Consider the following 13,099-nt stretch of genomic DNA (forward strand, 5'->3'; position numbering starts at 1 on the left):
AAAGAAGGGAGCCATCACCTTTTATATTTTGCTGACGAATGTGATTAGTAGTATATTATCCTCTACTTTCAGTGACATGAGATCATCAAATAAGTCTACTGCCATTTACATCAATAACTAATCCTTCTCACTCCTCTGCATACTATAACCTCCTAGGACCTAGAAGACAATACCTCTTGTAGAGAGAAAAGGCTCTAGCAGCTCATTGTCCTTGCTTGTGTGAGTGCGGAGGCGAGGAGAAAGGCGATACTCCTCAAAGTTGGGTGTCCATCTGTGTGTGTGTGTGTGTGCAAGCACTACTTTGTGTGCTGAATCATGTCCTCAAGGTGAGCTGGCCCCAAACCACATCGCCTTCGCGCTCGGAGGCACGTTTCCATATCACCAAAGCGGCAGGTTAAGTGACCAGGTGGCAGCTCATCACTTTCATGTTGTTTTCGTGTGAAACAGTTCTTACAGCGAACCATTTCTGATTCATCTTCTGGCTCTATTCAAGGCGTGTCTAGCTCTCGACGAACAATTACTTCTAATTTAATAATCGCCTCTTTTTTCTACCTAAAATTGTTGCAAATGTGAGCCTCTGTTCGTGTCACTTGCTTTTCAAAATTGCCTCATAGTGTTGGTGGGGCTGGCGGGCCATCTTAGTTTACCTCCAGACCATGACACACCATCTAGTCATCATTGTCAATCAGTAAATACTTGATGAGGTCAATTAAATACCAAGTTGGTGTAACTTTGTTTTATACTCTCTCGGAGTCGTAGCAGAAACAAGGGGGATTATTGCTTTGAAAGCTGGCCTCTAGTCTTTCATGAGTCATACTAAGTTTCGGTCAGTGGCTATTTCGAAATGTCATGCCTACCAACTGGCTTTAGAAATGACCTTCGTGTTCCACTCTTGCTCTCTGTGTGTGGATTCACTTCGAATTTGTGATTTTATCTTCTAACGTATTGCCAGAATACCGGAAAATGATATTTTTACGCTTATGGTGGGAGATAAGGAAGATTGACGAGCAGCGGATTGTAAGTGGATAACAGGAGTAGGGCTGATTGCTCAGCCGGATAAGATAGGAGTTCTTTTTGTTTTTCTTTGCAAAGATACTACAAAATCTCTTTATTGTTTGTGCTCAACCAAGCTGCTTGATGCACAATTTGGTGCAGTCAGTCTTCATAAACAGACAAGGAATGTATTTCACAAACAATGTTAAACTGGATCTGAGGTAAGAAAATCGTTTCGTGACTTTACTAGTGGACGTGTTGATAGGATTTTACCTGCACATAGAGTAGACGAATTTGAAGCAAATGACCAAACCTTCTAGGCTTTGACACTACCAATTCATTTTGTAGTGACAAAGAGACTTGATTACTGGTGTAGGTAGCTATTTTTTTCTGTCAAGGACCTAATCCCTAGACTTGCGAATACTTGAAAAGAACAATCTACAAGCAGTTGTGTATTTTTGGATTTAAGTAAAATTTGCTGACTACCTTAATCTAAAAATTCTATGCAGGAACGAACATTTCACTATTTGGAGAAAGATGCCAGCTCCACATTTGAGCATGCCAGCACTTTCGCTGTAAGTGATAACGCGTAGCCGATCTGTACTTATCCTATGATATGTAGGCTAAAGCGCATACTTGATTCCAATGAATACAGAAACAAAATTGTTTGTCATAAATCGAGGGGCTGTGAGGCTACTGCCAGACCCTGCATTCCACGGGGGTACCAAAGACACGACCTCGCAAAATTGGGGCACATGCCACGAGGCCGCGATGATTACAGTTCAGCAATCCCGCTCGGAGCTGCAGTGAGTGATGCTCAGGTGTAATCGATGACGGTGGCAATTTATCGATTTTCTCATCGATTAGGGCTGTACCAGAACCGGTATACCAGCTCACCTGCACAGCGGCGGAGCAGCGTGCTCAACCCACAAAAATAAAAATTGAAGAACAAAAATTATTTAGGACCGTGGAAATATAACAGGGCTATAAAATTTAAACGACCGCCCGTATTTATTGATGCACTTCCATTTAGAAGTTTGACGGCAAAGTCTTTTGGCAGAAGTGTCCTTTTTCGGGAGCCATATTGCAAGGACGTTTACATCATCCCTCCTTTGTAATGCCCTAACCTTTCTTGAGGTTGTAATAAGACACCCGGATAAAGGACTTGCCCTTTAGAGTGGCAAAATATGGACGTGGCCAAAAGTGCAGAATATAGCGGCTGAGCCGTCCACATAGTTAAATATACGGGTTAATAAATGTCAAAACATTGCATAGCTCCCTTCTTCTTCTTCTTTTAAGATTTGCCCCAACCCTCTCATTGGCTCATTCCTCTGCTCTGGCCATTGCAAGAGGCAGTGAGTGTAATACCTTGATTGTTTGTTTAACACATCGTCTTGGTCACTCAGATACTGGGGGGCGCGGTCGATGTACTTCCTCTGGGTAGCATATTCTCCGGACGATTTTAGTACCTCCTTAACCCTTTTGCTCCCTGGCAATACATTTTCTGCCATGGCATTATAATTTCTTTCGACTTCAAGGAAAACTCGGGGTATGACAGTGAGAAAATCGTTTAGGGACAACCATTAATGCATTCTTTTGGATAAGCCTGTGATACACACTTCAACACCCATCAGAGGGCGTAGTTTCATAGGATAAAGGAAACGAGGAAGAAGTTATAGTTCTTGAACCATTTTTCATCCCTTAATGCATATATTTTATGCATATTTGTTTGGGCTTTACGAATTTCCTCGTTGGCGTAGAATGCAGAGGGGTCCCTGCAATCCCCATCTAACTTTATTATTATTTTTACTTTTTGAACACTACCGCCGCCTGGCTGTTAAACTGGCTTGTTTAAAGCTTCTGGCTTCCAAGGCTTCGGAAACTTCACATTTATGTCTGCTTTAAATGAAACTAAAACCAGCCATCTTACTAAAAACTTCTGCTCACCAAGGTCAGATCTTGCCTTAATAAAACTGGTGTCGAGATTCCCTTGCAACCTTTACAAGTGTAGCAATACACTGCAAATGTCCTCCTTCTATAATATTCAACCCACCCATTGAATCATTAGTGGACACAAAAGAGTTTGGACACAAGTCCCGGTTTTTATCAATTCAGTATTTGATTTTCTCCTAGAAACAGATCTGCAGTTACTGATCTTATAAAGACATATAATGATTGCGGAGATTTATGAGGCTAGTACAGCTTTAGGCTACGGGCATAAAGATCACTGTAGTTATTTTCCTTAAGACTGAGATTACAAACAATCTTTTCTTTAATGTAACACTTTGTTTAAAAATGAATTACTCCCAGCTAAAAGCAAATTAGTGGGACTGTTTGACCTAACATTGCAAAGAGGGTGACTTTTAAGTAAAAGTATTCGCTAAAGAAACGGGTTAAATGAGGCCTTGCATCGGTTTTCCTCGGACTGATCTGTTGATACTTCCTAAACACATCCCCACACGCTGTGGAGGAGTTACCCTCTGCCACCGAGGGCTCTCCGTGTCACTTCTGCTGTATGTTAAAAGGCTGTTTGTTGGTCGGTTAGCAGTATAACAATCTTCATCATACTTGCGTCAATGAAAAAGGTTCTCTTATCAACACAACTGTATCTCTGCGGGGAATAAGCATTGTTGAAGTACAGAGTGGCTTAAGGACTACTGACATGGCCCTGTGAAGGTAGGGTGGAGGAGCACCAAGTTGCCTGTTAACAATATACTGCCAGTTAGATGAAAAAAATAAAGTATTGTAACAACTTTTCTAGCTTGAATTAAAATAACTTTGGTGTTTGGGAAACTTTTCCCGTGATGTAGTGTTGGGCAAGCCAAACAAACTATTAAATTTTGAAATGGAAAAACAGATCGACTTTGGTTTGAAATTTATGAAACGTTAAGAAGTACATAAATTCAGAGTGGCTAGAACTGAGCCATTACTGTGGCAGCGCCTCCTAAAAGCGTCCCATTTTTATGACGTTCTGAGTTCATGCGTTGCTCATGCGGCACTTCCATAATAAACTAATTTTAAAGTAGAAAAATGAGACATCTGGATTACGGAGGTCGACTTTCCTCTGAGAACCCGGTAACGAACGGCTTAAATGCGCATTTTTTGGTTCGAAACTAAATCAACCATCACGCAAACTCGGCAGCGCTCCTGCTATGCCGAAATTAACAGCAAACGCTGCGGCTATCTGTTGCTCGGCGCGGATACATATACCGGCTAGGGTCAATGATGTGGTCCATTAGTCACTTAGACATCGCAACCCGGTCAACCGGGGTCAAAACCATTACCAACATCATGACTACTACCAGTGCCGCCAATACCTGGGCACCCCACTTATCGAGCCATAACATTTAAGTGCCCGGGTCACCATTCCACCTCTGTTGCCTGCACTCATAATCACATCTTCAGTTGGTGACACGTATATCATCCATTTCTTTCGGCGCTTTTAACTTTTAAAATGTGGCGATGATGGTAAGTCTAAAATCGGCTCACTGAATATGACATTTCAAAAGTTAAAATAAATGGATTTTCAAATTCAAGTACTAAAACCCTTTTTGCTTTATTGATCGACTTGGTCAATGCTGATGGCCTATGACGGGGATTTTCATCTCAGCTGAGTAAATTTGACCTTTATTTCAGTTCTGACCTCTCGACGGAATAAATCTTCTACTCTGCTCTTCTCAATCTACTCACAAATCCAACAGTCTACTCCTTGATGTATTGCTATTCCGCAACGGTACTGCCCTACTTGAAAAGGGCACAGTTGATGTGCTCCTATTAAAAAGGTGATTTGAAGGGTTTCTCGGATCATACGATGCGCATGAATTTACCACAATAATATTAAAATTAGGCGATTTCGATGAATGGATGGTCAATCATACTTACTTTTTTGTCCATGCTGCTGATGAGGAATTTGAAATTCTACAAGTACTGCAAGGAAGGCAGGTCGTAAAGAAAATGATTTAAGTCAGTTTTAACAAGAATTGAAATTTGTACTACAGGATCCCTTCCTTTCCAAGTTTTGTCCTCTGGGGAATTCTCCTTCATCATAAGGTTTTTTCCTGGTGTTTAAGTATTCAGTTGCAGTCCCCGCTGACACTGAATACAATCAATTTCTTGCAACCAACTTACCTGGTGTTCAAACTTGCAACTGCTTCCAGACCGAGAACGTCATAGATGTATTTAGTAGTTTTAGGCTAAATTAATCGCCTTGACTCACTCAGTTGTCATAAACTGGTCAAGAGCACATGCCACATATTTACGATGTCCGAATTCAAGCAAGAAAATCGAGGCGTCACATAGATGTGATGCAGACAGCAGATGTATTAAATTGTGGAAGCGAGCCACTCAGGTGGAATAACAGAGTAGATGGTTGATGCGATGAGCGTAAGAGATACCTTTGTTTCGACATACTCGTGGATTAATGTCATGAAGTGTAGCCAATCTATTCATAATGAGGCTGAAACGTGTGGACTATCGAAAGACAGGGAGTTAGGCTCCATGTGGCATTCACTCGCACAAATATGAAGGCATTGTTCACCAAAAGTGAAGTCTTTGTTGCATAGTACCCAATAAACGAGAGCTGCGCACCATCTGGCATAGAGTGACGCAGCAAAGGCGTCACCCTGGCTGTCAGGGTTTACGCCCATGCGTGACACATTGCCCAACTCATTAAAAAGTGAATGAGCATCCTTTTTTTCTCTCATTCTTATTCCTCCACGATTCCGGTTGCCGCTCCCTTTTTGTGGAGTATTGCTTAACAAGGAAGAGCAGTCACCCAAGAGATGTTAAGCAGGAAATTGGAAATCTTATATCACTAGAGACTGATTCAGAAGGTTTTTGCTTAGTCACTGACGGGCTGCTTAAAGGTAAAATACTTAAGTCGATTCCCATTTATTTGTTTTACACCTCCTTTTAGTTTCCCTGAGCTTACGATTCCGCCATTGTAACGGCCCTTATATACGTCTCCAATACATTTTCTACCACAGCACCGGGAATTTTTCTGTCTTCAGGAAAGACTCGAGGGGCTACGCTGTTGACAGAGGAAAGCGAACTCAACCCTAAAGGACAAATATCCTGATTTCTATTGCTGAATGCAAGATCTTAACCTAGTGAAAGGAGGGGATTTGGTGTGGCTGGAAGAATCTGTGAAGACTTCTAGTGGAAGGACCTAAAATGATGTTAACCTACTCCTCGTGTTCTGCAGGAGTGAAGTGACACTAGCTTTAAATCATCTGAAAAAGTTCTTTCCGGAGCTGTCTGCGGTACCTTCTCCACCTTTACACCAGTTGGATGGAAACCAGATGGATATAAATGAGCAGCATTAAGGTCAGAACGCAGTTGGGAGGAGGAACAGATGCAGAACCTTATCCTCACGAAACTAATTCATGCCCTGTCCTTTCTTAAATTACTCTGCCTGTGGGCAAGGGCTCCTACGACTACAAAGGGTATGCGAGATCCGAACAAGTCGAAACTGCGGATTTAGTAGAACTGTCAAGAGAGATTTATGACGTCTTAAGTGCATGCAACTTAGATGAATACCATCGTTGATTTGTGGATGTTTTTGTTTTTAAAGCACCGGATACGTTGTGATGGCCGGCCCTAGATGATGAGCGAGGGGACCGCCGGGGACGACGATCAAGAGGAGAGGGACTATGCAATCCTTTGATTGTTTGTTTATGTCTACGTTTTAGTCCCTCGGGGATTGAAGGGTCTGCCTTTGTACTTCCGTGGGGGGCCATGGCCTCCAAGCCATGCTAATAGCCCCCTAGTCCTTCTGTACGTTGGCAATACTTATTCTGTCCTAGTATTATGTCTTCATTCGTCTGCATAAATGGCTTAGGGTTCTACACAACACCAATTTTTAGCTCAAAGCGCAGCCACTTTATGTAGCAATTAAAACGTTTTTAAACTATCCTCTCATTTTCTTATTAAGCGAGTTCATAATGCAAAAGCATTTTAATTTAATGGACAAGTTTCCCATTTATTTGTCATTTTCTTTCTTTTGTTTATTTAAAGTAAACACAGTGAAATTTATAAGGTGAATATTTACAGCTACCTACCAGGAGAATAAAAAATAGCATTAACATGATAAGGGCCTGCGGAGATGGATGGGGGTCCCGTAATATTAAAACGGTGGCCAAACCTGAGGTCAGTGAGAGTAAGTAATACATCCTGATGCTAAGTATCATTTTACTCTCTAAAGCCTTTTCTATCGAAGGCTGTTCCTGGCTGTGGATGTAATCATTTCCTCTGTTTCGGCCGTTACAAATCTTTCTCGTAAAATTGAGCCAACTGCAAAATGGACTTAAAGTCTGCAATATAAAATTTAATGGAATAGAGAAAAGTTGAGTACTTAAAGCTGTGAGTTGGTCCAGGACCATCATAGGCTGCAGACCAATCGCTTTTGCATGAACAATTAATTAAGAACGCAATTCAAGGGATGCAAATATAATTTCTTCTGACTGCATCCAGTCTCAAATTCAGCCTCACTCCATCACTGGTCATTATGCAGAATTGAAAAAGGTGTGGGTTGTCAGGCGTCTTCGCGATTTCGACTACATTTCCGTAGAACGTCTGTCTGTTCTGTCATTCACGGTGGACACATGTGTGGTATTCATTCAACAAAATCAAATTAAATACCTGGGCTGAATGTCATGCTACCAAGATGGTGGCCGAACCAACTACCGTTTTATAATAAAACGCTATGATCAGCTCAGACCTATTTTAATCCACCAAATACTGGTTTTGCATCCATTCCTTGATAACAATTCTCCTTTCATAGACAAGGATTTAGATATTTAGATTTAGATATTTCCTCCCCCCGTCTTCATGTACTCTAGGTAGCTAAAAAATAATAAAGAATCCACTTTTCCTGGAAGCACTAAATGGAGGCAAACCCGGAAAAACAATTGTTATGTCTTGTTATAGTATGGTGTCTGGTAAAGCCTACCACTCCTATTCTTCCCCTATGTCTACGATTAAGGAAAAAAGAAAAAATGGCCCTAAAACAATTGAAAGGCTGTTGAGATATGCAGCTCTCGCGATAACTAGCAGGTCCACTTGGTGTTACCCCCGGTGAAGTTTGTTAACGGAAGGCAAATAGTCAAACGGGGTTCAACTTTGACATGCTCGATCGCCAGCCTGTATGTCTGGTCAGTTTTAACAGGGAAAATTTTAAAAAATTTAAGGGAAAGTGGCATTTCTTGCTTGGTAAGACCAACTCGACAGAACAGTAAACATCATGGATATTGTAATTTTATGCTAAATAAAGACATGAATAGTGGCATTTTGGAAGGATTATCTTGACATAGAAGGGGCCTATCAAGTAGGGATAATTGAATAGGATTTTTACTAAAACGGAATTTATTTTGGTAGGTCAAAAAACCATTCCACCTAACAGTTTTGACCTTTATCGCCTTATTAAAAAAGGCCTTCGAAGAATGATTTTTTTATTTACCCTCTGCTTAAATTCGTCAAAGAGGCGGTTGAATTTGAGTCACCATGTATTTAGGCTAAGAGACCGGTTACTTTTGCAAGAAAATGCTGTCACCTTCATCTTTTAAAGCCAAAAGGTAGAAGTTTGAGAACTTGTATGTAGTGTTTTAGGTGTGCTCGAAGAAACTCTTTACCCTTGAAGGGTCCTGGCCCTTCACGAGGAAGCGGAGGCATTAACAGAAATGACATGGAGGGAGCGCAATGCCACCATGGTGGCAACCGAAATTGTGGTGGGTGAACAGATGACATTCTGACAACTGGGTAGGTCCAATGGCATTGCCTGACCTGAGAAAACAATGAAATAGAAATGAATTCTACAAGGATATATAATTTTAAGGGAATTTCATTGGTGCTATTACCTACTAACTTGTGAGTTAAATGAATAGGTTTTTTGCCCAGTTTGTCATTGCGAAAAAGAACTTATTCATTTTGTACAGGGGAATCTGGCTGATGGGTGACATAGCAATATTCTGGGGGGCTGATATTCCTCAAACGCATTTCGGTCAGCAGGCGTTGAATCACCGGCGTCAAAATTTCACCATTCTTGATGTCCGTCGTTGTGGATTGCCTCCTTTAACTTTGAATTAGTTGTCTGTGCATCTAGGCCTACTTTCCACGGCAGATGTGCTCTTGAAGTACAAATTTAGGCGTTTCCCAAGTTAGCAATGTCGTCTGTTTGGATTTAAATCTGTCACTTAATGAAGGCAAATCCCAAATTTTGTCTCTTTCCCCTCCCTGCACGAATGCAAATCCGCAGGAGTACAATGTGGTCTCAGTCCTTCACTGGCCCTAAATGGGATCGGTATTCTCCCTTTTCTGTTAGAGGTGATTGGGTCTTTCAGGTAGAACTAAAAATTTCCCCGTTAATTTCTTACTTCACTTGGGCTTGTCACATAAGCTATCCGATTTTTCGGCCTTTTGGAGTTATAAGATCTCCATAGTTCTTCAACTATATTCCGCAGAATCGAAAGCTTTCCAGGAATGGTCTTTTATTTTGATTTAAATGTGCAATTTTGAAGTGAGCATTAAAATTAAGACCGTATGAAAGAAACGCATTCAAATGCATACCGTTCCTCGCACCTTTCATCACGTGGCCTTCTGGAAGGACTGGGGTTTAAAAGTGCGCATTGCAAGTATGAGTGAATGCGCATTTCCTACTTTTTTAAAATTTATTCCACCGCATAAGGCCTATTAATCTGAGAGAACAAAATGATTTAAGTCCAGATCATTATATGGCCCTTTTTTAAGCCCAAAACATCATGATATTAAGGCGGAATACGTGATGCTGACGTAGAGAAGGGCTGAGGGGGACTATTGACATGGTCTGGAGACCATCCTAGCCAGTGGAAAGATAAAAGTGGAGCCCTAAGTGCCGGCTTGGTTGAAAGGAGGGGATAGGCAACTATTCGAAGAATTGCATAGTCCTTCTCTTTTGAACGTCGTCACTGGCGGTCCCCTTGGTCAAACTCCCCCAGTCAGTGCTGTAAGGCAAAACGCTCAAGAACTAACAGCATCATTAGTCGAATTTGCGTGCATTAGAGAAGGTATCTGATTGCAACGTCACTGATCACTCTTGGTCACTCTGCTGGATCTAGGGTATCGTCCTGTTTGGAAGTTGTATTGGGGGGAGGAAAGTATGCAGGCCATCTGGTATGTCCATCGTTAGGTGTGAGAGCACTGGCCTAAAAGCAGGGTCATTTAATTAGAGACGGGGTTAAAAATAGTTTCATGGGTGTAATGTTTCGCGGTTTTGCTTCCTTGCCACAGTGTTCTCACTTCAGTGCCACCCAGCCATTTCCATCTGGATTCTATCCAGCTAGTATAGAGGTGGAGGAAGTGGTATCGCCTGTTCACTTAATCGACATCTTCAAACAGGTGCCGTAGGCAGCTCCTTAACGGACTTTTCAAAATGCTTTACTGCTAGTGGCTCTTCAGTTGCTAATAGCATTCCAGCAGAATGCAGGACTGGGGTAGTTGCCAAAGATTGGCATCATTTTAAACCCTTTTGGTGGGAAGCGCCACAGATCCTTCTATCAGAAATCTATGACCTTCTTCCATTATGTTAATGTTTGGTAGCAAGAAACAGAAATTAGGGCAGTTGTCCTTTAAGATCAAGTTTGTTTCTCGCTGTCACCTAGAAAAGAAAAATATCATATCATTAGGAAGGGAAATGCGCTACCGACGCACAGACGGGCTGGACTAAGGTTTATTGGCATAGTCCGAAGGCCATTCTGGCTAGCGGATGTACAAAAGTGGGGACCTAAGAGTCCACATGGCGGAAACGAACAGTTAACCCAACTATCAGTTTTACAATCAAATCATATGCTTAATTTGTACAAATTTTGCAATTCTGTTCCGTCAACTCTGCGAAAACCTTACTTTTTATGCCTTTGCAATATCTGGACTCACTTTATAAATGAAAAGGAAACACATTATCTATTGGGGGATTTTGTAGCACTCACATGTGATCAGATAAAAGAATTCATGAGGTGTGTGTTATACCTTACCACGAAGATGCATAACTTGTGGACACTTGTGAAATGCCAGTACCTGCGTCAGAAAGCATCATAAAGTGTGTTAGTTTAGCAGCACAGCAGTCTTTGTTGCACCATCTGCTACATTCTTCTCTTGAACTCTTAGGCCATATTGTAAAATGTCGGTTGATATTGACGGATGTGACCTGAAATCACCGAATTCACGAAATTGAGTTAACACTATTTCAAAGGCGAAGAATCTTCAAGTCATATTGTTACTTAGCAATTGGAGGAGGTGGGGTAGTAGGGCTAACAGAGGTTAAAAAAGAGGTTAAAAAACTGTACTCCTTACAATGCAGTACCCGAAGCCGTTGCATTACTATCATGTAAATCCTCTTTTTTGGATGATAATGCAAGCGACCCGAGATTAATCACTTATCTCAAATGTGGGCGAAAATAAATAGGCAAGAATAGTCGGTCGTCTGGGGGAGAGCTCCGTTCTTCTAGACAAAACAAGGGTAGGTGCCGTATCTGTCTACAATTTACCGAGGAAGAGAAAGAGCTGCACTTTAATTGGATCAGGAGAAAGGGGCTGCTTCACCTCATCTACAGTCTCTGTATCTCCCTGCTGGTATTTCGCCAAGTTCAAAGCTATTAACATCTTTTCTTGGCATTTAATAATAATATGTAAAATAGACATTTGGAAAATAAAAGTGCGATCAGGACTGGCCTGCTCGCCTCCAGAGACAATGCATTGCACAAAAGCACTCTTTGTACCTATTCTATATCGTTGAGAAGGGACTGTAGATGGTGCTTACCTCGCAAAGCTTGCACCGAAGAAAAATCTTCCACAAGTATATGTGGAGTGGTGATTGAAGGTAATGTGGTCTGTGAAGAGACCAGGTGATTTCTAGAACGTCTTGGAAATCGGGAACGTTACGTCTAAGCCTGTTTCTTTTGTCAGAAGGGGCAGCGTTTACATTACCGCTGCCTGGTAAGAGGACAAGTCATTTATTGCCATTTATTGATACCGAGCCAAGTGACTTGTCACCCCAGTCACTCTTCATTTTCTCCTTGCCTCATTGGTAAGCCAAATTATCAACCACATCGACACTTATCCCCTCTGGTTCCGGTTATTTGTGATTCTGTTGTTCATCCAACCAGATCTTTACCCACCTTCCTATTGAAAGCCAGTAATAGCTTGCATGGGCTTTTTGGACCATTTCAAACTTTACAGTACTTTAATTGCTTGCTTAGCCCTCAGTTTTGTAAAGGGACAACTCAGAGGCTCCATCATTGTACCTCTGCCTGACAGTCTAGCCCCCAGGCCATGTCAGTAGCCCTTAAGGTCTTCTGTAGGTCGGCAATACATATTCTGTCCAAGTGTTATGAAATCTTTCTTCTCGAGGAAAATGTCCGGGTGCGACAACCTTGTTTGGCAATTTTTTTTACTGAAAACACAATTATGTCCCAAAGCCAACCTATATTATGTCCTCGCATGCATTCAAAATCTACGTTGACCATAAGTTTGTGTTATACTCCTGCCTTGGTCCTGTAACGCCTTAACTCTGGACATCAACAACTTAAAATGGAAAATGTGTATTTGTTCCTCCTTCTTAATTAGAAAAATGCAAAATTTTAGAACAAACTTATTGTTATGCATATTTTTGGTAAAACATGATTAATCCACACCCAGCTTGATTTGAGATTCTCCGGTCCCGACATTAACTGAAAAGCCTGCTCCTCCGATACACTAAAGCCTTCAGACACCTTTCTGTCAATTGTGTCTCTGCCTGAACTGCTAAACGGTCGATTTTATTTAAATTTACTACCTCACTCTGGTGTAGTCTGGTAAGAGTAGAAGAAAACAACCAATTCTTGGTGTTTCAAGAGTGAAATCTACAGCTGCGGATAAATTTATCACAATTTAGGGCTATGGATTTATTGTAGCTCACCAAGTATCGCCAATAGTTGAAAGATGTCAGAGTATCGGGGCAGAAAATGCATTGCCAACGTACAAAAGGTCTGAGGGGCTATCAGTATGGACTGGAGGTCAAGATGGGGAGCGGAAGCATAATCAGTGGCGGCTTAAGTGCCCGCGCAATCGAACGCACAGTTAAACAAGCATTTATTCTTTT

General features: G+C 41.5%; 1 protein-coding gene across 1 annotated transcript in view; it reads left to right on the forward strand. All coding sequences in view use genetic code 11, as the record gives it.

Moving 5' to 3' along the window:
* Nucleotides 1-10,809: 10,809 nt before the first annotated feature.
* Nucleotides 10,810-13,099, forward strand: part of EGR_04014 (hypothetical protein) — a gene marked incomplete at both ends in the record, with an annotated part of 2,927 nt that continues 637 nt past the window's right edge. The window contains 3 exons of the mRNA XM_024493263.1: nt 10,810-10,976; nt 11,658-11,839; nt 12,586-12,631. Coding sequence (XP_024352362.1) covers nt 10,810-10,976; nt 11,658-11,839; nt 12,586-12,631 — 395 coding nt within the window. The remainder of the gene's footprint in view (nt 10,977-11,657; nt 11,840-12,585; nt 12,632-13,099) is intronic.

This window comes from Echinococcus granulosus (assembly GCF_000524195.1).
Source record: "Echinococcus granulosus chromosome Unknown EG_S00023, whole genome shotgun sequence".
NCBI lineage: Eukaryota > Metazoa > Platyhelminthes > Cestoda > Cyclophyllidea > Taeniidae > Echinococcus > Echinococcus granulosus.